This window comes from Lottia gigantea (assembly GCF_000327385.1).
Source record: "Lottia gigantea unplaced genomic scaffold LOTGIsca_93, whole genome shotgun sequence".
In the NCBI taxonomy this organism is placed as follows: domain Eukaryota; kingdom Metazoa; phylum Mollusca; class Gastropoda; family Lottiidae; genus Lottia; species Lottia gigantea.
This window is the reverse complement of record NW_008711042.1, coordinates 891,350-918,204: the sequence shown is the minus strand read 5'-3', so window position 1 is coordinate 918,204 and position 26,855 is coordinate 891,350. Positions and strand designations below refer to the sequence as shown.

General features: G+C 34.6%; 4 protein-coding genes across 4 annotated transcripts; 3 read left to right on the top strand and 1 right to left on the bottom strand.

Moving 5' to 3' along the window:
- Positions 1–886: 886 nt before the first annotated feature.
- On the bottom strand, positions 887–5,950 carry LOTGIDRAFT_223408 (hypothetical protein; the record flags this gene model as incomplete). The annotated part of the gene is made up of 7 exons (XM_009068755.1): positions 5,722–5,950; positions 5,036–5,122; positions 4,133–4,192; positions 3,244–3,642; positions 2,380–2,580; positions 1,695–1,787; positions 887–1,131 (listed from the first exon to the last, which is right to left on the bottom strand). Exons 4-7 carry the CDS (start codon positions 3,377–3,379, stop codon positions 887–889), a joined length of 675 nt encoding a protein of 224 aa, XP_009067003.1. The 5' UTR covers positions 3,380–3,642; positions 4,133–4,192; positions 5,036–5,122; positions 5,722–5,950.
- A 4,895-nt stretch (positions 5,951–10,845) lies between these two features.
- Positions 10,846–11,424, top strand: LOTGIDRAFT_170124 (hypothetical protein; the record flags this gene model as incomplete). Its single annotated transcript, XM_009068754.1, has 1 exon — positions 10,846–11,424. The coding sequence occupies one exon, from the start codon at positions 10,846–10,848 to the stop codon at positions 11,422–11,424; it is 579 nt and encodes a 192-aa protein (XP_009067002.1).
- A 2,800-nt stretch (positions 11,425–14,224) lies between these two features.
- LOTGIDRAFT_134767 (hypothetical protein) lies at positions 14,225–14,953 on the top strand (the record flags this gene model as incomplete). Its single annotated transcript, XM_009068753.1, has 2 exons — positions 14,225–14,291; positions 14,475–14,953. Coding segments are annotated over 2 exons (546 nt in total), but the record flags the coding sequence as incomplete, so codon positions are not given.
- A 6,081-nt stretch (positions 14,954–21,034) lies between these two features.
- LOTGIDRAFT_170122 (hypothetical protein) lies at positions 21,035–25,558 on the top strand (the record flags this gene model as incomplete). The annotated part of the gene is made up of 6 exons (XM_009068752.1): positions 21,035–21,151; positions 22,047–22,134; positions 22,456–22,638; positions 24,335–24,511; positions 24,929–25,114; positions 25,284–25,558. 6 exons carry the CDS (start codon positions 21,035–21,037, stop codon positions 25,556–25,558), a joined length of 1,026 nt encoding a protein of 341 aa, XP_009067000.1.
- Between the last annotated feature and the right edge of the window lie 1,297 nt (positions 25,559–26,855).

Genomic DNA, 26,855 nt, shown 5'->3' with positions numbered 1-26,855 from the left:
ATGTGTATAAGGGATACTTATAGCATCAGTATGCACCATTCCAGTTTTCAATCAGATGTCTGTGATTCTTGCAATTCCACTAAAACTATTTGTTACATGATGTCACTATCACAAAGGTCCTTATATTTCAATAGCATCTTAGCGATAGTGATGAATAAAATGCTAACTTTTAGTGGAATTGCAAGAGCCACAGACATCTGACTGAAAATTGGCATGGTGCAAATTGATGATATCAGATTCCCATAAGAAGTTTAGAGAACCTCATTATTATCCCTTTCAGTGGTAACATTTGAAATTTAAACCACAGCTGAACTGATGAGGTTTGTTTATCTCAAACACATGTTAGCAGGATGACAGCTCTTGGCCAATAAAGATGTGGGATGAACATAAGTACCATTAACCCATAAAATTATCAATCTTCACCAGATAGTATTCATGATTAACGGGAAGAGAAATACTAGGTTGGCTTCAAATTTTCTATAAAAAAAAAGAATAGCTGGAATTCAACTAGGCCCAACAATAACTATATCTGGGAATAAATGAGACACATCAGTTTAAAGTGTCAATAAAAAGTGGATTTCCTGCCACAATGTTTAAATAAGAAAAAAATAGAATGGTTTGAGATAATCTTTCAAAGTTTCTGGCATTAACTAGAAGACACCTCAAATATGACAAGTCCAAGTTTGTGATCATTGAAATAAAGAGTCTTCGGTTCCATAAGAAATTGGATTGTTTTGAATATGACTGAATGTGTAAAAATATGTTGCTTCACTATAATCATAAGTTCTGTGAACAACCCTTCTCCCTCTGCTATAGTTTTGAAATAAGGACGACAAATAACAAACACAGACACTAAATACTGGTAGGAAACAAAAGTTTTGAAAAATCAAAAGGAATCTTTCAGATAATGCTTTAATTCTCCAATATAACACACTGCCTCCTGCACCAGTGCTTTTGTGTAAACTCTTAGGATGTAATACAATGTAATATAGTCTTGAGTAGAGAAGAAAGTATCAGCTAAAGCGAATCCTAGGGTTGAGGGAATGAAACCTCGGCCGTATTCCACCATCCATGTATTGTCTGTCCATGAAACTGCCGTTACTTCTCCCCATTCATGATAAACTGTATCACCTAGTCAACAAAAGAAAGGACAATAAGGAAATGTTAAAAATAAACATATTTTTCGAAATGATCTTAGCGCTAGGATATCTCAGATAAGGATCCTTTCTACTAGCTGGTCCTTGGCCAAACCTCTTAGCTATAATCTTTCCCGTACTCAATTACAGCTGGGTTGAATGGAATTATGGGTGAAGATGACTTATTCAAGGTCATCAGACTTTCACATGCCAATCGAGATCGGAGCCCATTTGCTCCACGTAACCAAGCAAATGATGTCATGTTAAGAACCTATACTCTTACCAACTGTGCCATACAACCTCATAATAAAGATTGTCAACCATTTTCTAATTTCATTGATCCTTGAGGGTCGAAGGAGCTAATATGGAACACTGTTTGAGATATTTTTGAATGAATTATGTGTTTTTCATACATTTTAAGTACTCCTTAAGTACTACATTTATTCAAGACTCAAATCAACCCCCCCAAAATAGGTCACCTGTACCTTTATGTCCATTTTAATTTATACTTTGACCTCAACATAAACAACTTGAAATAGTAAAACTCTAACAGCCTACCCGGTTTATAAATCTGATGTTTTAATTTTCCCTCTTTCCATTGTTTAAAAGTACCAGTTATTAAAGTGTCTGTTATATTAGCCCAGTAACGACCTAAAATAGATAACACATTTCATAACAATTTAAATAACTACATATATAAACTTGACAGGATGATCTAAAAACTGTTTTTATAATATCAGGATGAAATGTACACACAAAATTGCAATGCTACTCCACCCCTTCAAGGACATAGTCTCACATAGTTCTAGGTGTTGCCTACGCCTTACAGCAGAGATTAAACAAATTGGATTTGCATTAAAAAAAACCTCAAAATTGAATATATCATCATGAAAAAAGTCCTCAGATTCAAACTGATGCATTGCAATCTCAGAAAATTCATACTGGTATCAATATGCAATCTATATTTTCATCAAGTAGCAAAATTTACATAAGATTCATACTTAACTGAACTCCCATTGTTTTTCGCTTATCGCTACACTAACATAAGGTGGGGGCTCATCTCATGATCAAAATATTGACGAAGTCTATTTAGCGTTGACAACAAGGGATCCCAAATGACATTACTGTAGTGTATGACGGCGTCACAAATTTCGTCCAATAAATGCCAAGATGACAATAACTCCAATCCATTCCTTCGGTGTGAAGCTTTGGATGGATTGGCAGATGAGTTTAATGCTCATACCTGAATGTCCAGTGGTTTCTAAAGCTGTACCAAATAACAGAACATATTCGGTTAACGAGGCATGGAGAACTGACATGGACCCCATCCAACCACCAGCATTCATAAATATCCATTGCTGATCTTTATTGGGTAGAATATGTCCAGGATATTTTGATCTTAATTCCTTGATGATCTGTGGGAAGGCTACCTCTGGACTTTTACCTAGAAATCAAGGAGAAGAAACACATAATAAAATATACAATAACAAAATATTTTCATTGTTAAAATGGTGCTGAATAGTCTACATCAAGGGTTGGGCATCGATTACCAAATTTAGATGGCAGACTACCGATCAATAATCGATTAATAATCGAAATCATTTAATTAAGAAATCCTGTAAATACTAAATAAAAATCTCAATTTCATGGTAATTTTTGCGTTATAGAAGTTATCTTGCTTTGATCGCTTATTAAAGTTTATTGTGATTAAGTTTAATGTGCTGAAGGGAACTTATGTGGAAGAGATTATTACATGTTAATGGGTTCAGGGGAGAAAATGTGACTTTGACATATAATCGATTGTGAAATTTGATAATCGATAATCGAAATTATAAATTCTAGAGACGATAATCGATTATTACAATCATTTTACCAAGCCCCATCTACGTCCATGTTGTGCAATATATAGATATATAAGTTACTCAGAGTTTGAAGCAAAGAAAATACAAAGTGATATCAGTTCCATGGTGGAATGTCTCCATCACACGTCAATATTGCGTGAAGACAGCAACCACAAAAACTAAGAAACATAGATAGAATTTGTATTTTGTAAAACTAAGACACCAATTTTATGTAAAATGACCTGAATGTTATTGTCACAACAAACCTGAATACTTCTTGGCGATGGCGGCAACTGAATCATGAGAAAATGTGAACGATTTATGCTCTAACCAATATTTTATGCAGAAAATAGCAAAAACTATCACGAGGATCCATTTTATCAGTTTTCTACGGAACGCCATTGTCCAGGGAGATAATTTAACAAAGAATCGTTTTCTGTTGAGTAAAATAAAGCCTAGTTATGTACGAGACCGCATTTCGTTTTCCGTTAGATTATTTCTGAGTCAATAATTTTAATTAACCATACTCTATCTTCCTCCACATGCGAAAGAGTAGAAGGAAATTGTGAAGAATTTTGTTATATTTTCAAAGTTTTTAAGAAATCAGAATGGAATACATCACGCCCCTTATTCCAAATGCAATCAAATCTATCCCAGTACACATGGTAATGTTATTTTCAATTTTATTTTGACATATTTTGAGTTTTAGGGGATTAGTTTGTCAGCATATGGAAACCGGGAAACTCTTTTCTAACGCGTTACACGTCAGCGTTCATTGTTTTCAGTCCCAAATCTCTTTTTAGTTTCCTATAATTACAGAACCATGTCTAAAGTTACTCATAAAATGAATTTTATAGTAACAATGACTGGGCTATCTAGCATAGTTCTTCCCAAGTAGATCTGTTTTGGTTAAACCTGGAGTCATAGATTGACATTGCTGTATAGCTTATAAAATGACTGGCCTTCCCTACTTAGTACCATATTATATAGGCAAATTTTGCTTTTTTGTCTTCCAACAAGTTTAGGATGGCAGCATACAATTCACCTGTTTTGTTTGCATAAAGTCAAAAAAGTATTTGCTACAATTACAGTTTTGCTGAGAATTATTATTAAAACATGTTATTAAATAACATATGGTTTCATTCTTTTTTTCAGGATTTTGATGGCCAGAAAAGAGCAGAAAGAACATTCCAGATTATCATAGTTGTATTTGGAGTAAGTGATTAATGTTTTTACTGAATGTTTACAGTCTTTCTGTTGAGGGCTCTGAAAATTGGTTGTATTTGTTAGCGTACAATCCAGTCAAATCACTATATTCTCTGATACAAGTCTAATGAATGCAAGGTATTCCCCCCTCCCCCCCCCCTCCAAAAAAAGTGCCGAAAATTTGCACCTGCAGTGCACTATTCAAACAATTCATGGTTGAGAGACAGGAAGACCATTCGTTCGTTTTGGGACCCATCTCCACTCACAGATGCGCCGTTACGAAGGGGCACACACAGCGAATTTTATCGTGCGCATATTTTCGTTGATCATATCATGCGATCAGTACAAATGGTGGACCGCCACTGAGAGGACTTGCCTTGACAGTAAATTTTATTGGTTGAAAGAAATGGGTCGCTCTATAGATCAACTAGATGAAAATTGAAGTTTTTAATTCAAAATTAATTTTCTCCTAGGTCGTGGACACCCGCTGGATGACTGGAAAATTCAGTAACATGCAACGTTCCTTTCTTTCTATAATATTTCTGAGAGCTATAAAGATATGGTGTCACCAGCTCAACTGAAATGCTCTCATGCCGCTATACTCTGCAATCGAATTCGCACCTTCAGTCCGACCCCCTTTGAATAAATCTTGCGTATGCCACTAGTCCCCCCTCCCCTGTTCATAGACATGAACTTTTATTTAATTCTTATTTTCAGAACTTGCTGTCCTTATGAGGATTTTGTATCTGAAACACTTGTCATCAGCTGTCAGTTGTCTCGTGAAATTGGTATTTCATTAGCCCAATAAGTTTCAGAAGAGTAGAAACTCCATTTATTTCATTTCTGTTTCAGATTGTTGGGTTTATTTGGGGCTATGTCTGTCAACAATTTTCTCAGACCATGTACATTCTTATAGCTGGTTTTGCCTTATCCTGTTTGGTAAGAGACACTTTTACTTTCTTATAGCCCCAGTTTATTTAAAATAAAGTTGAAAGAAGTTGTGAAGGTTATTGCAGGACTAAGGTACATCCTATGTACTTCCAATATTACCAATGTAAGGAGATAAGAAAGGCAATTACAATTGAAGAATGAAGATACAACCTTTTTATGCTAATGCTTAACCGTTCGGAAATTCCCATTCCAAGTTTCTTGAGTACCTCTGAATCTCAATGACCCTGTATCAGTGAACAGTTTAGAGACCTGGTTCCCAACCTGGAGTGTCAGGGTTGTGGCCAACCCTTGTAGGAGAAGAATGAATCTACAGGGATCTTTATTCAGGATTAATGGTGTATGTTTATCAATTGAGGGTTGTGGAAGAAACACTACTATGGTTATTATGATTATATAAAAGATGATATACTTTACAAGGTTTTGAGGGTGTAAGGATATCAGATGATTGTCACCAGGGTGTGAAGAATGAAGGCTGGTAACCACTGCTCTAGAGGCTTATCAAACTCATTATCTTCAAACTGGTCATTAACATACTCTCTCTTGAGAAGTTATTTCATCTGATTTATTTTTTTCTCTTTCTATTTCAGCTCACACTTCCTCCATGGCCGATGTATAGAAGAAAACCTTTAAAATGGCAAAAAGTTCAAAAAGTTTCCCCAGCTCAGTCAGGAGATGCAGACAGTTCTAGTCAAAAAAGTAAAAAGAAGAAATAAATTATATTTCTTTTTATTTCAATCAAATATTTGTTATGTTGTTTTTTCTGTCAAAATCTTTTATCGTATTTTCATGTCATCAAGTCAAAGAAATTGTGTGTTTAAATCCGTTGTTTTTTTTTTTTTTTGAAAATGAATATGGACATTTTTGTCATACTATACCAGGGTTCAGCTTATTGAAGTATTTTGTGCCCTTTCTGCTCATCACTGGTCAACCAAAATATCACATCTCTTTTTTTTTCGTGTACAGCAACTCCAGACTTGTGCCTCAGAGTTTTGATCCATTTTGTTGATATTTTTGTGATTTTGGCATTTTCAACTCAAAATTTCACCTTAAAAACCCCTGTACCAAAGTAAAATATTTAAAAGTTGTACTTCCAGATGTACAGGAACAAAACCTTTCCTATATTCTTACAAACATTATTTCAAGCAGACTCCGTGAAAGTTATGCTAGCTTTCTGCAAGATGTAACATGCAACATAGGATTAAAAATATTCAAATATCCTATTTCCTCGAGCAGCTAGTAAATGTAATTTGTGTCTGATATGGATGGAAATTTTCTCTCGTTATCATAAGATCAACTATCTGAGAGTAATTAATAAGAAAATTTAATCTCAAATATAAGGGGCACTGACAGTTCTCACTTGAATAACTCCGAAGACTTGCAGAAGAAACTCTTGGACTTTGGTCATAAATCAAGAGGATTGACTCTTACAAAACCGATCATAGTTGCACAAATTTTTGAGACACCACTACCAGTTTCGCATCAAGTGGGGTTTTATGGCTGAATAAGACAACCATCTCTATTAAATTCATTATTGTTTAATTGATATCAACAATTATCTTGTAAAATATTTTATTCAAATAGAGAGCTCCATTCAGAGAAATTCCATAATTCTTATAACAATGGGTTTCTGCACTACCTCCTCGTTATGTCCAAGAAAACCTGTGTGTGCTTACTCGTCATTTGTTACGAGTGACACTGGTTACGAGGGCTGACTTTGGAGATTACTCTAGTACTCTTCATACCGATTCCTTTTGGGTTCTTCGTACCCCATGTAGACGCATATTTAGACACACCTGATAGTCCTACACTAGACGAAGTGAAACCACTGTGACAAATAGTCGACAGAGTTCTGTATTCACCACTGTTATTATAATGCTGGGATGAGAACCAGGGATCTATATGATGGTGTCTAGTAGACACTTGAAAGAACACAGAAAGCTTCTTGGCACTTGGCTGGATTAAAAAAGCACTCATAAAACTCTCTGACTCTAAGCATCAATGTGGAAAACCCTCGATCCTTTGAAAAGTTTATAAGTGCTATACATTAGTCAATAGTCACCAAGCCTTAGGCAACAGTAGCAACTGATGACTGAAGGCTTTGTCCCTCGCAAATGAGTCGAATTATATGTAGTTTCGTAGTCTCCGTACACGCACGCACGAATCACGGTTTCACATACCATATACACCTTAATATAGTACGCACTATTATAATACGCACACTTAAAAACTATGGATCTGAGAAGAATGCTGCCGCTTTGAGAATTTAGACAATTGGAATAAGTCTCTGACTCCGTCTCTAAACATCTTATTCCAAAAACTATAAATAATTGAATTGACTGTTGCGTTTATAAAGAACGACCTAAGGAAGACAGTGTACACAATATAACCGTCAGTTGATAGTCTGGATTCAAAATGTTTCATTGACACTTTCACTACTGATATTATCAAATAAGGGAGATAACTTATAATAAAAGCTATTGTAATAGTCAATAACATAAACGTGGTCTTATATTTCTCTATGGTCGAAACGCTGGGACGTCGTCTACTATTAATCCGACCAGTTTTATCCTCAGAATTTCGTTTCTGTTTGATTATTGAAATAACTGAAGAGAAGCCTTTTGATTTTGAGTTATCGTTTCCTTCCTCGTCTTTGTTAGCGTCGGTATCCGTAGTGGACTCTGAGTTTTCAGGAGTTCCCTCCCTTAGTTTGAATGTCGATGGTTTTTGGACGTCATGTCCTAGCGTGTTTCGCCTGTGTTTGTGTCTATATATAGCCATACCAATCAAGCAATATAACACCACCAATATCACTGCACATACTATAAACATTAGAAACTGAATACCCAAGTAAATCTTGGGATAAATAGAATATCTATATTTATCACTAAAAGTGCAGTCATGGCCGTATATTCCCGGTCGCCCAGTCGCCTTGGCTCTTAAACCACTCAAAATAATGGCGGGAATTGAAGTAACTAATGAAACTACGACGATGGCCACCATAATTTTGAATGCTGCCACTTCAGTTATCTGCTTGCTATGAGGTCGACAGATTTTCTTATACCGCTCAATACTTATGGCTACCAACGCCAGCACGGACGAAGACGTAGCAAAGAAATTATTAAAACGAAAAAATTGACACAAAGTCGCGCTAGGAAAATTAAAAGAATGTCGCAGATCAATGATTTCGCCCGGAGAACACAGAATGTTGCTGATTAAATCAAATATGGCCAACGACAGAATAAAAACACGTGAAGGATTGCGTTTGAAGTATTTTGAATATATCACAATAACTAACGTATTCCCACAGAATCCGATCACTGCCAGTACTCCGACGAATATCATGGCCGATAGAAATATATGATACGTTCTTTCTATGCTCAAACCTTCCAAATAGTCCTCGATTTCTTGCTGAGTGTAGTTCATCGTCCGATTAGGTGAGGAGATATTTTCAACCTTTCCGTCCATTTTGAGATTTTCTACAACCAGATCCCTGCAATAGATAACATAATGAAATGATAAAAAAAATGAAATATAAATATGTAAATGGTGTCCAAAGGTACAAAAATTAAAATTGAAGGACACTGAAAGAATCGATCTGCATTCTAATTATCAGTCAGGCGAGTGTTAGTCATCCATTTTCAAGTGTTGCATTGGCCAACGTAGTCTCGGCGTACAATCCAATCAAATTGTTATAAGAAAAGTGACTAATGATGTCAAGGTATTAGACGCAATAGCTTGGCATTGTAAAGATGATGGTTTTTTTTAAATTTGCTAGGCCTACTTCATCTCATTTGATCTCCAGTATATTTTAGCTGAAGTCTTATTGTATGTTATTCAGTTAAATTTCCCGCCATTAATTATGCTTTGCGTGCTAACAGATGGCGATATAGCTATTACATCAATATGGCCACCGCAATTCGAATGCTTCATGCACCAAGATGAACCTAAAAGAATTTGATGTTGTTTGAGTAATCGTAAATATTTGAGTGTTCTACTTCATATCTTGTTAAAGAGTGACAATAAGGATCAAAGTTCACATCAGTATCATTTAATGTCCTTGACATCCACGTCCTTCTTTGAAAAATACATATCAACTTCTTGGAATTTTCTATGAAGTTACGCGATCATTTGAGTCTTTCTTGCCTACGATAATATCAATGTTAAAAGAACTGGATAAAAAGTACTGAAAATTATATAATTACAGTTGAGTAAATATATACATACTGCTTTCATCAGCAATAGTGAACGTTTATTGCTCTTGTGGACTATATCGAAAATTTTCGTTATCTCGAATCGACCTAGATACTCAATTTTTACCAAGTGCTTTGTTATATATACGTTTACTCAATATAGTCTACTAGCATCGTGTCCTAGTTCAACGTAATTCATGTACGATGTGTATGTACATTGTACACGTTACATATTTTTGTTGTTAGTATTTCTATGTAATGGATAAGAATAGTTGAATATTCTGAAGAAACTATCGTGTAGAAGGGTTTGTCTGTAAAGCTGCTGTAGTATTTCGTGTATTATTGCTCCCTATACTTAATGTGTGTTTTAAAGACTTTTTAAATTTGGAAATTTGAATATTATTATTGACGTGTGTAACACCCGTTGTAGGCCACTGTAACTTAGTTACAGTTATATGCATAGATCTGTTGATCAATAACATTAAGATTTATTATATTGGAGTGTCAAGGAATAAAAGAGTATATTCTTTCCTAAGGTTTAGAAATACATTGTTATTTTTATGCAAGTTCAATGGTTGTATAGGTCTGTTGTCTGAAGATCGCATAGTCAACTCTTGAGTAAATGAATACGTGTATTTTTAGGTTCTGTTTTAATATTAATATACATTATCATATCCTTATATCCTTTGAAATTACTGTGAATTATATATAGTGTGAGGTAGATACGTTTAATAATAACTGTGGTTTAAGGCTTTATATGCAGGTAATTTGAAATATATGTGAATTATCGGGAATGAAAGGGGTGTTTACACGAACAGTGTATAGATTTTGTCCGTGTTATTGGAAATTACTCTGAATTCTAAGAACCAAAGGCTGTGTGTATATTTTTCAAAACAGCCGTGGTTTTGTTATCCTGTGAAAGGAGTGTATACATGAACGGTGTATAGATTTTGAAATAACTTACTAGTAGGTTTATACATGTTATTGGAAATTACAAATTACTGTGAGTTATTAGGAATCTAAGGCTTATTACTTCAACATTCTCTGTGTGTGATATCTAGAACGTGTAAGTCTATAAAACAACACTTATCGCAATAAATTGTGAACTATCAAGTACTAGAAGTTATATAATTCAATACTAGAGTATACGAGAGTTATATACTACCAGAAAATATTGTGAATTAATGCGAAGTACTACAGTGTAAAGACTTTATTTTTCAAATATCATGCAGTACTAAATACTATATATGTCGATACTTCTAGTTATTATTATGAACTAAGTGAATTATTCTTTAGTCAATTGGGTATATTTTTATATACTGCAAATAATTAATGCAATAATATTCACTATTGGTTATATATATCAATAAATTATCGTGTAATATCAATACAGGGTTATATATATCAATAAATTATCGTGTAATATCAATACAGGGTTATATACTCCTGTGACGTATTTCTAGGTATTGTGGATTAATAAGGTTAAGGACATAAAGGGAAATATTCGTATCAGATTTCAACATGAATAACAAAGACAATAGAACGATGAATTACACAGCAATTAACAACTGTGAAAATGTATATATGAACTCTCCTCATGGACTTGTGAATAATACAAGTATAATTGCGCAAACTGTAGTAATAGGAGACTTCAACACTGTAAATAATTACCAAGGGTCTTACCAGGATGAAGAAAGCTCGGACGATGAAAGTTTATCAAACGACCAAGAGGATCAGCTAGCGACCTGTGTTGCTACAATTGATGATGGCACATTGCAAGAAATTTCACAAACTTTTGCTAACAATTGGAAAAACCTCGGCAAAGCTTTGAACTTGTCGGCAGAACAAATAGATAAAGTGCGGTCAAAGTACATGAGTAAAGGCCTGGAAGAACTGTCTTACCAAATCTTAAACACGTGGAAGGAAAACCACAAAAATCCAATGATATGTGATCTCGCCAAAAGTTTTGAGAAAAATGAAGATTTGGCAGAGGAGTATAAAAAACAGTTATACAAAGCGGTACTCAAACCTAAAAATCACCCAGCAATTGAAGGACCAGCACAAAGACTCTCCATAGACTTGCCCACCTCCACACAATAAATATAGGACAAGTGGACTGTCTAAAAGGCTGTTGTAGAAAAACTGAAATACCAATTAGACACTATTTTGTGACTTGTGTGTATTCCTCAATGGTAAAAGGGCGTGACAGATTACATATAGGCCTTTTAAAAATATCAATATTAAACTGAAATATCAAGTAAACGATGTAACAATGTAGCGCTGTAATGTGATCTCTCCAAAAGGGATCTATATGTGGATTTTCTGAAAGTACAGACAAGGGTGGAGATCCAGTTACAAAACAAAAACGTTGTATTTTACTGTGGAATCAGTTGAGAAAGTTCAATTGATAGTTTGAACCATTAGTTTGTGGACTTTACAGGTATAAATAAGCAATAAATATTCCAAAACTATACCATGTGGACTCTACAAAATGTGGATTTTCCGAAAGTACAGGCAATACAGATCTAGCTATATGAAAAAAGACCATTGCTGGGAGATGTGAACTCTGTATACAAAATCTGAATTAACAGAAATAAATCTTCGGTACGTGGATTTTCCAAAGAATAATGCCAAATAGGCAATATTCATGACTATTCCATGTGACCTCTCCAAAAAGGGTCTGATTTTAAAGGGCAAACATACACTGTCTAGCCATCTACAACCACCAAAATACTTGTTTTAGTAAAGCTTAAATTCAAATAAGTCTGTGGACTGAAATGAAATAAAAAAAAAGGATTCCGCCATTCAGTCTAATTAAAATTAGACACATCTTTCGTTTCGTTTTTTTTTATATTAGTTTTTATTTTTAGTATATACTTCACAGTAGAGTCTAAAGACTAAAGAGTCTTGAACATTCGTCTTATTAACCTTTTGACACTATCGTGAAGTGGCTATACTTAAAAAAATACTAATAAAAAGACGAAACGAAAGTTGGGTCTGATTTTAAGTAGATTTTCCCCCATTCTACAACATTACAGGTTTGGTTGGACATATTTATTTCCAATTGTATTGCAGTTTTTTCCCTTTATCTATTTCGCTTCTTAGAAATATAATTTGATGATAAGAAATTATCCGGTTTGTGAAATAGTCAGATAACCTGCTATTATTGAAGCTTATTACGTTTCAGCACATTTGAAGATCATAATTAGAGTCTTAACTAGAGTATTTTAAGAACACTGATTGTTTTGTTATTCAAGGTAACTTGTTGAAGGTATACTACCTCTTAGGATGATCAACAAATTGAAATTTTAGCCAAATTTTTTTAGGTCGGGCTGATCTAAAGATATAGGATTGGCAATAGCTTAATGTTCAATTTTTTTTAAAACATTATTAGGCTAATGTAAATAGACAACGTCATGCATTGTGCAATGAGGGGCAAAGGGTATGGACGAAAACGACACCTATAGACAGAATAAGTGTTAAATGTATTCTATACTATGTTTAATTATAAACATATATGTATTTTTGTTGTATATTATACGACTGTACAATGGATATGTGTATTTTTGTTGTATATTATACGACTGTACAATGGATATATGTATTTGTTGTTGTATATTATGTTATTGTTCTTGTTATTATTATACTAATATATCTTACAGTATAATTGAATTGAATATTTTACATAAAAATGAAAAAAGTAGGCTATTGGTATATTTGTCTTATTTTTGTGTTTTCGTAGTGGATTTTATTGTAAAGTAGAGTAGTTATAATATCACAATATATCGTGATACTTAGTCCAATACAAGCGATTTATCTCAATATATCGTGATACGTACTCCATTACAAAGAATGTATCACAACTTATTGTGAATCGTATTCCGCTACTAAGAGTTGTATCTTAATATATCGTGATACGTATTCGAATACAATAGATGAGATGTATCGCGATAAGCATTCCATTTCAATACAAGCAGATGTATTGCAATATATCGTGATACGTATTTTAGTACAAGGAATGTATCGTAATATATCGTGATTTGTATTCAAAAACATGTACATGTACATGGGATATATCGCAATGTATATGTGTCAAGATGCGAATTCAAATACATGTACATTGGATAATTCGCAATATATCGCAAAACGTATTCCAATATAAGGATTGTATTGCAATATATATCGCGATACGTATTCTTATACATGTATGAAGATATATGAAATTCAGGTGTATTAAAATTGCGCATAATTCATATACATTATACAACTCTTTATTTAAATGTACAAAGTTTGAGATTGATCGCCCATTTTTGTCCATAATGATGTTAGCTTTTATTATGAAATATGTACTTTTGACAATTGTATCAACAGGGTATATACGACTGTACAATGGATATATGTATTTTTGTTGTATATTATACGACTGTACAATGGATATATGTATTTTTGTTGTATATTATACGACTGTACAATGGATATATGTATTTTTGTTGTATATTATACGACTGTACAATGGATATATGTATTTTTGTTGTATATTATACGACTGTACAATGGATATATGTATTTTTGTTGTATATTATACGACTGTACAATGGATATATGTATTTGTTGTTGTATATTATGTTATTGTTCTTGATATTATTATACTAATATATCTTACAGTATAATTGAATTGAATATTTTACATAAAAATGAAAAATGAGCCATTGAGCCATTAAGGAGGCATCGATGAAACACCAAGCCATTAAATAACCACTGACACAAAGTTCCATAAGTAACCACAATGAAAGACTCGGCAATAAAGGTAACTACCATGTGCCATTCAGCCAATAAAGTAAACGCAATGAGCTTCTCTTCAATTGTCTTCAATAGGCCATCAGCATTGGAATGAATAGGGCATTTAAGTCACCACATGGAACCACTCGGTCATTTACATCACTACAATGAAAATCTAGGTCATTTAGGTCACCCCAAATGAACCACTCGGTCATTTAGGTCATCCCAAATGAACCACTCTGTCATTTACGTCATCCCAAATGAACCACTCGGTCATATAGGTCACCCCAATGAACCACTCGGTCATTTATGTCACCACAATGAACCACTCGGTCACATAGGTCACTACAATGAACCGATCGTGCATTAAGGCCACCACAATGAACCAATCGGACATTTAGGTCACTACAATGAACCGCTCGGTCATATAGGTCACTACAATGAACCACTCGGCCATTTAGGTCACCACAATGAACCACTCGGACGTTTAGGTCACCACAATGAACCACTCGGTCATTTAGGTCACCACAATGAACCAATCGGACATTTAGGTCACTACAATGAACCACTCGGTCATATAGGTCACTACAATGAACCAATCGGTCATTTAGGTCACCACAATGAACCACTCGGACGTTTAGGTCACCACAATGAACCACTCGGTCATTTAGGTCACCACAATGAACCGCTCGGTCATATAGTTCACTATAATGAACCACTCGGTCATTTAGGTCACCACAATGAACCACTCGGACGTTTAGGTCACCACAATGAACCACTCGGTCATTTAGGTCACCACAATGAACCAATCGGACATTTAGGCACTACAATGAACCACTCGGTCATATAGGTCACTACAATGAACCACTCGGTCATTTAGGTCACCACAATGAACCACTCGGACGTTTAGGTCACCACAATGAACCACTCGGTCATTTAGGTCACCACAATGAACCACTCGGTCATATAGGTCAATACAATGAATCACTCGTTCATTTAGATCACCCGAATGAACCATGGAGCATAAAGGCCAACACAATGAAATTTTCATCAAGAAACAAGAGGTGTCTATAGAGATTATTACACAAAGAAATCAAACAAACATCAACCGAATGATGATCTTGAAATTGATAAGAAAATATCAATTAAAAATGTCCCACCTGAATTCGAGATAGATAAGTTCCAATAAATATAATATAGGGACTAAAACAATGGAATCCATCACGTGTGAAATGATTAAAATCCAGATGACAATCGGAAACTACCATAGTAGATTTTGTCAATGTCAGTAATTGTTAGGCAACTTCAGTCCTAATACTGCTGCATGGTTGACACAGAATACAATTCCTATTCATTGATTGGTTCATTTCAAACTTAAATCCAATCAAAAAAGTAAACCAACTCACCTGGAACGATGCAAATTCCAGAATTGTAATTCCAAAGACTAAAACTATTTTACATGAATTTTACACTGACCACTCTGACCGATTTTTAAATCAAATTGTTTCCATTGAAAAGATTTTCGGAGTCGGAGTTATCGGAATAGAATCCCATTGTTCTGATTGGTTAATAAAAATAATACTAGCCAATTACAGTACGGTATATATCAACCATTGGTAGGAGTAATGGTGTTTGAGACGAATTCAGTTCTTATCAAAGTAACAATCTATGATATTATTACTGACTATGTAGGGTAAAGATAAGATAAAGCGAGATAATAGACATATTTTGTAATGGTCTTGTTACTCACATGCAAGGCTGGAAATATTGTAGTTCTAACAGTTAAACACCCCTAAATCTTTTATTGGACTCGTCCACACGTGCATTTTTACTTAATTCTACTCAGGTATTTCTTTCAGAACAGTTCATACGAAAAATTAAATCTATTTTTGGTGAGTTTTTAACATCGATCACGTAGCTATTAAGGTATCGTGTAATTAACATTTGTATTTGGAAAGAGCATCACTTTTGCCTCTGTTCAGTAGTTACTAGAGTCTCTATTTGTCATAATCGAGGTTTCAAAAAAACGTTTCTAACGTTCCCGACGACACTCTATAAGAAATTACATGTATTTAGAGCGTCGACGACACACAGTAGCCTATTTGGGAGGTCTTACAATAGTCTTTTCCACAACGATCTTCAAACTAATAGAGTGTTCAAATCTAGGCTATATTCGCCTTTCTCAATTCACTATCTATTAATTCGATTCAATTCGGTGCTCTCCGGATACATATTGGTTCTGAGTTCTGTGACCCTCATTAATAGATCCCATGGTATAAATCCTGCTGGGTCGTAAATACAGCAAGGTTAAAGAGACAAATGCCTGATGCCGAATTAGACAAAAAAAGAAATTTTGTTTAAACAGTTCAGAAAATAAATATTATATCCGCTTATTATATCGCTTATTTGATATCTACTGTTGATTTGGTTACCGAAAAGCGTTGTAATGAATGACAACACGATTTATTAGAAAAAGTACCCTAGTATCGGCCCTGTCCTAGAGAGTATAGTGTCTTAAAGCTACCTACCTACAGCTCTGATTTGATTTACATTTCGATTCCAATTAAACAACCCTAGTACCAATGCCTACTGTTGAAGAGTAAATTGTTCCGGTACAATCTTCCTTATAACTAAAACTATATCTATCAAACCATTCACTGTGTAATATTAGTATTAATTACTGTCTGTAATGAAATCGTCATTAGAAATATTAGATATAAATATCATGATTCGGTGGTGATCTATATTTAATCTTCCGGATGACTTGAGTTTCAACTGAATACAAACATCCTAGTCCTCCAACCTTCTTTGAAGTCATTCCGGATGGACGTCTATGCTAATTTTCAGAAGTATGATTTATTCTCTAAGATGACGAATTTACGTCGAAGCATCACAGAATAGTGTGTCTCCTACAATATATAGGGGACTCAGAAACTTAACACTGGGCACAATATTAAGCATTGATAACGTTTGCTTGCTGCGCCCTTCCTTTACGTCATTATAGTTTAATTCCTTTTGTATCATTATTACTAATCATAATGTAAGTAGGCCTCATTAATATATTTACTCATCAACCCGGTTTGATATGTATATTCTTAGAAACGGTATAGTCAAGTCGGTGCAATATGCAAGGCCATTGCATTGTCGGAGATCTGATAAGGATATACAGCGAAATGTCCTTCGTGTGACCTTAATAACATTATCCTGTACAGAGAGATTGTTTACTTCAGACTGAGTCGTTTAAAGTCCAATTTGGAAAGTTTACTCCTCATTTCTAATAAATGTGTCGGCAGCTTGAGAAGACTATGTAGTGGACAGGGATTGCAAAATAGTTTCCAATGCCTTTGTACATGTATCGGAAAGCTTTGAAGTTATATCGCACCATTTTGATGGTAATTCATGGAAGACCTTTATCAATGATAAAACTTGCAATACACATATGTCTACAAGTTTGTTTTTATGGTTATAAGAAATAAACGATAATCAATAGACTTCAAATTTACAAATGGGAGAATGACAGGTTCAAGTCGACTCCTGCATCGCTACTGCTAATTCACAAAAGATAAATACAAAAGATGAATACCAAAGATAAATTCCAAGGATAGCCACCAAAGATAACTACCGAAGATTACTACCAAAGATAAATACAAAAGATAAATACCAACGATAAATACCAAAGGTAACTACCAAAGATAATCAAAGAAATTAACTACCAAAGAAAACTGCCAAAGATGACTACCAAAAATAAATACCAAAGATAACTACTAAAGATAACCACCGAAGATAACTACCGAAGATAATTACAAAAGATAAGTACCAAAGATAAATAGAGAAATTAACTACCAAAGATAAGTACCAAAGATAAGTACCACAGATACTTACGAAAGATAACTACCAAAGATACCTACGAAAGATAACCACCAACGATAACTACTAAAGATAAATACTAAAGATGAATACCTAAGATGAATACCAAAGATAAATACCAAAGATAACTACTAAAGACAACTGCTAAAGATAAATACCAAGGATAAATACCAAAGATAACTACCAAAGATACCTACCAAAGATACCTACGAAAGATAACCACCAAAGATAACTACTAAAGATAACTACTAAAGATAGCTACCAAAGATAAATACCAAGGATAACTACTAAAGATAAATACAAAAGATAAATACCAAAGATAAATACCAAAGATACCTACCAAAGATAAATACCAAGGATAAATACCAAAGATAGCTACCAAAGATACCTACGAAAGATAACCACCAAAGATAACTACTAAAGATAACTACGAAAGATAACCACCAAAGATAACTACTAAAGATAACTACTAAAGATAGCTACCAAAGATACCTAGGAAAGATAACCACCAAAGATAACTAGTAAAGATAACTACTAAAGATAGCTACCAAAGATACCTAGGAAAGATAACCACCAAAGATAACTACTAAAGATAACTACTAAAGATAGCTACCAAAGATACCTAGGAAAGATAACCACCAAAGATAACTAGTAAAGATAACTACTAAAGATAGCTACCAAATATACCTACGAAAGATAACCACCAAAGATAACTACTAAAGATGAATACCAAAGATAACTACTAAAGATAACTACGAAAGATAACCACCAAAGATAACTAGTAAAGATAACTACTAAAGATAGCTACCAAAGATACCTACGAAAGATAACCACCAAAGATAACTACAAAAGATAGCTACCAAAGATACCTACGAAAGATAACCACCAAAGATAACTACTAAAGATAGCTACGAAAGATAACCACCAAAGATAACTACTAAAGATAGCTACCAAAGATACCTACGAAAGATAACCACCAAAGATAACTAGTAAAGATAACTACTAAAGATAGCTACCAAATATACCTACGAAAGATAACCACCAAAGATAACTACTAAAGATGAATACCAAAGATAACTACTAAAGATAACTACTAAAGATAGCTACGAAAGATAACCACCAAAGATAACTACTAAAGATGAATACCAAATATACCTACGAAAGATAACCACCAAAGATAACTACTAAAGATAACTACTAAAGATAGCTACCAAAGATACCTACGAAAGATACCTTGGTTGGTGTATACTGATACTAGCAAAAGCTATAAAAATCATATTTTTGGAATATGGTGGGGGTAAGACAAGTCACTGGCGCCGCCACTACAGGGATCTCTCTTGGCATCTAGCTAGGATAGGTAGATGACAAGTAAACGTGCGCTTCAAGTGGATGCTGATATCGTAAACTGGCATCTGCACAACGTTTCTTTAAAAAGTAACGTTTTTATCATCAATATCGTCATAAACATTCCTGATGTTTTTTAATTTTCAAACCAGCCAATGCCATTTTTACGATTTGTTTTGTAAATATGCACACACTCGTGAATATTATATGAGTACGAATTGATCTCGTTTGCATAAGCTGGCATACACGCCCCCTTTGAGCCAAGATCGACGCTTTATGTATTTTAAGTGTTTTTTTTTTTCAACTCTCTGTAGACTTCGTCATTTGAGTGCGTCCTTCTATTTAAACAAACACCACTAGGGGGACCTTATGTTTGATCACTTAATGTAACTAATTTAGTGAGACGAAACGACGAAAGAAAACACAATAGATACAAAGCTATATAATCATCACGAGAGAAGGCAAGACGTTTGAGAATCATACAGTTGAATGATTCATAGACCGAAACATCTGCATTTTTTCCAGCATCTTTGACTGGTGTAGACTTCAGCCGACGATTTAAAAAAAATTCTATCGGAGGCTGGATGTTTCGGACTAGGTGATTCAGTGCTGTACAGGTGATGGAAATATGTTTCATTGCAAACTTTGTCAACCCGTACATCATTGGCAATAGATACTAACATGTATAAGCCACTAAGAAATATCAATGGAGTAACCATAAAGCATAAAGTGTCAATGGTATTGGCCACTGGTTATTTGTGTCAGATGAAAAAGGAAAGTCGCTGCTGAAATAAAGGTGTTTCAAGAACTGCTTCAGAAGGTTCAAGAAATTTTCACTTCTTAGGATTAACGTAAACGCCTCTTTAGCATAAAGTGTCAAGGATAGTCGCCACCATAATAAAGTGTCAAGGATAGCCGACACTATAATAAAGTGTCAAGGATAGCCGACGCTATAATAAAGTGTCAAGGATAGCCGACGCTATAATAAAGTGTCAAGGATAGCCGACGCTATAATAAAGTGTCAAGGATAGTCGCCTCCATAATAAAGTGTCAAGGATAGTCGCCGCTATAATACAGTGTCAAGGATAGCCGACACTATAATAAGGTGTCAAGGATAGTCGCCTCCATAATAAAGTGTCAAGGATAGTCGCCACAATAATACAGTGTCAAGGATAGTCGCCACAATAATAAAGTGTCAAGGATAGTCGCCACAACAATAAAGTATCAAGGATAGTCGCCACAATAATAAAGTGTCAAGGATAGTCGCCACAACAATAAAGTATTAAGGATAGATGCCACTAAAAAAAGAATAAATTGTTCACTAAAATGTGTCAAAATTAAGCCAACCCTTAATGAAAAATTGCTTATCAAATATTTTGAAGAATAGCAACATATAATCCTAAATCTAAAAAGAACTTAATCAATATACTTTTGTTATTATCGAAAGTAAAAAATGGGAGCTATTTTAACTTCAGCATCTTCATGTAACAAGGTTTCTTTTCTTCATATAAAGATGATACGCGTCGTGTACTGTGTGCTATGGCTGCTAATGTTAGTGGTACCGACTGAGTCTAACTGTCCAGTTAAAACTTCCAGTATCAATTATAAAAGTGGTTTGCGTCAATTGAATTTAAGTTTTGTGGATCTTACTACCAGTTCGTCATTACTTTGTTCGAAGCAATGTCTTTTGCGTTCGATTTGTCATTCCTTGAATTTCAATATGGTAACCAAACTCTGCGAATTAAATATTGCTCCACTCTCTAGTAACATCTTATCACCATATCCAAACTTTATTCATATATCAGCCCAGATGTTGTATTCGGAGGGGATAGGAGAGGTAAGAGGTTTTTGCTAACTTTGTTAAAACTGTGGAGAAGTCTGGGTAAAAGTGGCTATCACTCGCGAAACACCTGACGGTACTTCAGAAAGAATCTCTTTAGAGGAGTACACTTCTATACAATTTTTACTCTCGATTTTGCCATGCCCTGGACAAGACTTTGCTCAATGGAATTGTCTGACTAGTACAAATATTTATTCCAGTCCTTTTTTTTTCAAAGAGCTTAAGAGAGGAAGAGCTTAATGGGGGCCCATATTGAACTTGCCACTTGCCACTTCCAGATTCTGCAAGCAACTGGATTATCAACGTCTGCTATCAACTGCTAGATCTGTAGGAGCCTCGGGCCACAACACTTTCTCAATTTAAGAAAACTTCTGTTCTCAATTGTTGAGGTTGAGAATCTACTCCGTTGAGAGATTACTCAAATATGGGGGCCCCAAACCGTTCTCGCGATTATTCTCAGTTAAATTGAAGTTTTTGAGGCCCAGGGGCCTGTATATACCGGTTGATACCGCCCAGCTGCTAATAGTCGGTCTAACTTAAAAGTTTAGCCAACGATCTTGGCTCAGTTTTACGGAAACTGCTGAGAACTTCCGAATGGTCGACCGGAACTTCATCATTGATCTGATTGTATCTCATCATGTTGACCTAGATAGTAGTGACGGGTGTCGCGCGCCAAGCGGACCACGCTTACTCTTTTCGAAACACCTGGCACTTTTTTTTGGAGGAGTCCACTACTATAATATTTGAATTTTCCATAATTTGGACGAGATTTAAACGGAATTGTCTTGCTTGTACGAATTGTTATTGATTCTACCCTACACCTTCCAATTTTAGATTAGCTCTTTTCCTCAATTAGACATAGACCTCATATTTTTGATGTTGTTTTTTTCAGAAACTGGCTGGATCTTGCTGGGATCATAATTGTCCAGATTTCACCGTTTGTGAACGAAGTGGAGATAGTTTTGCTTGTATTCTAAACGGTAGGTCTATTTGACTCTAGGTCTAGGAGGGGTAGGGCCTGTTTCAACCTCCTCCCCCGCTCATGACAATCATGTGACCCCTACTCGGCCCCTCCATCTAATGATTCATAGAAACACCATTGTTACCAGCTTGCGTGTGCATGAACGAATAGTTGCAGGTAGGGACCACAAAACTTTCATGGTACGCAGGCAATTATGTATGTCCCTTTGTACAATGGTACGAAATTTATAAGTGCCTCCACCTCTTTTTGAACCATCAATATGTAATCCCCACTTAGTTCGAGTAATGTAACACTTATAATTTCATTTCTTTCATTACAGTGGATCCGAAGAAACGCTGTGCACAACCTGCACCAACCATACCCTTTGCATCAGTGAATTCCTATAATGAATCAGGTGATGTAGCTGTTTACACGTGTAATGCTGCATATCTAAGTGGGTCACCGAATATCTCTTGTAGAGCGAATGGGGAGTGGACCGAATCTACTCTACAATGCGAAGCTGGTAAGTAAACCAGAGACATATGGAAGGGTTTTTGAGTCATAATAAGATCCTCTGTTAAATTGTCTAATACTCATTATGATACCGTCAACTTGGTCATATTGCCTTAGTAAATTGCGATAAAACAAATGTTTTTGGTCATTTCCTCGCTCCAACTCTTCGAATCACATGTTTACATATCATTTTAAACATATCATTTTAAACATATCATTTTAAACATATCATTTTAAACATATCATTTTGGTATTATCATTTTCTACATATCATTTTCAACATTTCTCTTAGCAATATGCAAATGAGGTCAATAGGTGTGGCTATCAGAAAATGTTTTCACACACTGTACTGTGACTTACTTCAAATAAATCTGCAATTTCTTTCACTTTAAAACTAGAAGAAATAAGATATTCTAATTGCTCTGCTAGAATTAATATCCTAGGTCGACCTGTATAACCTACTGTTGTTGAGGTTGATAAACATCTTTGTTTCCCGATCTCTTTCGTAGCTTGTGCTTCGAAATTATTCCACGCTAGGGCCAAATTATCCAGTACGATCTGCAGACAATCACCTATACCCTGAAATTCCATTTCAACGCTTATGACTCCTATTATTCCGGATATACATTCAATTTCGAATTTTACATCCGTTGTAAGTGATTATCTGCACTCTAGTTTTGTGGCTACGTCGGTAATTCTGCTATGAACTTCCAAGAGCAGTTCTTCATAAGCCACAGACATTTTCAAATTGTTGTTATTTAAACAAATATTATCATAAAAATGCGCTTTGAGATATGTTTAAAATGATATGTAGAAAATGATATGTTTAAAATGATAATACCAAAATGATGTGTAAACTTGTAATTAGTGAGGAAATGACCAAAAACATTTGTTTTATCGCAATTTACTAAAGCAATATGACCAAGTTGACGGTATCATAATAAGTATTAGACAATTTAACAGAGCATCTTATTTTGACCTAAAAACCCTTCCATAGTTCTTGTGGTAGATATGTAGAAAAAGATATGTTTAAAATGATAATACCAAAATGAAATATGTAAACGTGTAATTAGTGAGGAAATGACAAAACACATTTGTTTTATGAAAATTTACTTATTCACAATGACCAAGTTGACGGTATCATAATAAGTATTTGGACATTCTGAACATTTCAATAATGGATGACACAAATTAGCAGATCATCTTATTTAGACCCAAAAACCCTTCCATAGAGACAGATATATTTCATTACCTGCGATTTGATCATTAAAAGGACGGATGTGCCAAATTTTTTTTGACAAATCATACTTTAGTCTCAGAAACGGGAATTTTGTTAGTTAAGCCAATCAGTAATAGTGTTCACAGCTCAACTTCGAAATTAAGACTTCAAATCCAAGTGTTTGCAGAATATCGCCGTTTGAAAGTTAAAAAGACTATATAGAAAAGACATCCATAGAAATAGGAAAAGAAATTCCTAGTTTGAGATATTTTTACAGGAATTATGCGATTTTCGCATCGTGTCTGAGGGCCAGACATAAAATGACGTTTCTATCGTGACGAAATCACTTCCATATATCACGTCTGAAGAACGTATTGGACCAAACTTGTCAATGGCCACAAAAATTGGCCAAAAAATTAGGGACGAAGCCCTAACTCCAATTTGTTGGGCTACATGGCACACCGATCAAATATGTTCTCCTTTGTAGCATGCTCTGACCATCCACCAAAGAGACCGAACACAATAGCAATCTTTTTTACCAGTCAAGTAGATAGTGAGGTCTTGTACATCTGTATAAAAGGATATCGGTACAGATCCGGACATATGGTGTCAGTTTGTCAGAATGACGGAACTTGGTCAACAAATGTTACGATTATATGTACAGGTGAGACTAAATATTGTTTTCATCGATTTCGAATAGCCGAGGGCATCACAAAATAAAATGCAAACACATATCAGGACAATAAATTGCCGAGAAATGCCTAGAATACTTTCACTTCACATTCCATTTTCAGATAAATGTAACTAATCCGTTCCAGCTCTCGTCTACGCGGTTTAAAAATCTAACATGGCTGTGTAAAACTACAGAGAACTGTGCCTGAAACAATCGCATGTCTCTGTGTTCAGAATAGAAACAGGGCGGTCATCGAATACAGAAAGCAGATCTAGTAACGGGTGACTGAGGGACTCTCTGAAATTCCAACCCACCCGCTTCTGTTAACACCGTAATCTTACTGCATGTGTTTTCAGGCAAGATTTGCGAATGTACGTGCGTAATAAAGTTTGACCTATTTTCTTACAGTTGCAGTAAACTGCTCAGCGTCTGATCTACCGGATGTGTTTGGTACTGAACGAGATTATAACGATACAACAGAAGGAAGTTTAGCCATCTACGAATGTAAATCCACGTACATCTATTATTCTGGTAACTTTTCGGTGGAATGTCAGGAGAATGGGCAATGGACCACTATAAGTCTGGTTTGTTTACGTAAGTAATAATTAACTATCACATGGACGGACAACCTCTTCGTCAACCAAACCAAACCAACCAAACATTCTTCCGGAAGACCATACTAGGAGTCTACCCGAGACTCATTCTCATACAGACATTTGAAAAATTCTTCACGTTGAACGTCTTTTTCATTGTTTATTTTCAGCAACAGCTTGTGTTCAAACTACTTCCAATGGCTACATCTACCAGGGAAACTTGAGATTATCTGAATCAGGACAAACCTGCTTACCCTTTACACACACATTATCTAACTACTACGATATCAGCAAGTTTCCGTACGACGCGACGATGGACGACGTCGATAACAAATGTCGTCCGACGAGTGATATGACGCCTTTTTCAAGACCCTGGTGTTATGTACAATTATCTATTTTTCCGTTGAAACGAAAATGGGAATACTGTGCTATTCCGGACTGTTAAAGGGGCCTTGTGCAATTTTTTTCATTATTAAAAACGATATAAATTATACCTTAAACATTCAGATTTGGTAAGGGACACTTATCTCTTTATTTTGGTCTGTAGTTTCTGTTAATTTGAGCACCCGAATTTTTCAACCTACTATATAAAAAAATCGTATTGTCTCTTTAACACTTGCAATCGAGACAGGTATATTGTATGTCCATTGTAGTCTCATTATTTATGTTAACTTATCAAAACCATTGTAGTCTCATTATTTATGTTAACTTATCGAAACCATTGTAGTCTCATTATTTATGGTAACTTATCAAAACCATTGTAGTCTCATTATTTATGGTAACTTATCAAAACCATTGTAGTCTCATTATTTATGGTAACTTATCAAAACTATTGTAGTCTCATTATTTATGGTAACTTATCAAAACTATTGTAGTCTCATTATTTATTTTAACTTATCAAAACCATTGTAGTCTCATTAATTATGATGACACACTTTTGTAGTCTGTCTGACACAAGATACAAGAGATACTGCAAATAGTCATTTTTTTCAAATGCATGACCTGGATCAAATATGCAGGAACTGGAAGAAATGTAGTATTCAGAGTTGAAAGAGATGGTACATTCCAGGGATCAACAATTTGGGGAAGCATGGAAGATAGACGTCATCATATTATTTCAAATAGGCTCCAGCAACCATGTATATCATTTAGGATAATGGACATAAATAAAAACACTATTGTACACAGATTTTTTTTATTAATTTTTTTCATCAATTTTTATTTTTGTATCCTTAATGATTTGACTATTTACAAGAAAAACTTATGTCAATAATTATATCTTTATACATATTTGCGGTCACTTTATTATTATAAGAATAATAGTTTTGGGGACAAGAAAAGGAAAAAGGAGGAAAAAGGAATCTAATGTGGAATCATTTAATTTTTGTGGGCATCAAACATCGATTTCTTCTCATTAGCAATAATGAGGGAATCTAGATTTAGGAATTGTTTATTCTTTCCAGAATATTTTTTCTTAATGCATAAAAATTCTTCTATCTCTTTGATTATTTTCATATTTTTATACCCAATATGATAAACCAATATTTGATATTGCCCTAAAATAATAATAATACCATTTTGAACAATAAGTATAGATATTATATGGGGTCATTATATTGTGAATTAGCTAACTCACAAAATCAATAACAGTTGTTTCCAGACAAAGTCTGAAAGTTGATGCCAATATAAAATAATGCATGATATGAGATTGTCTTTGCTGTTAATCACATTTATATTCAGAA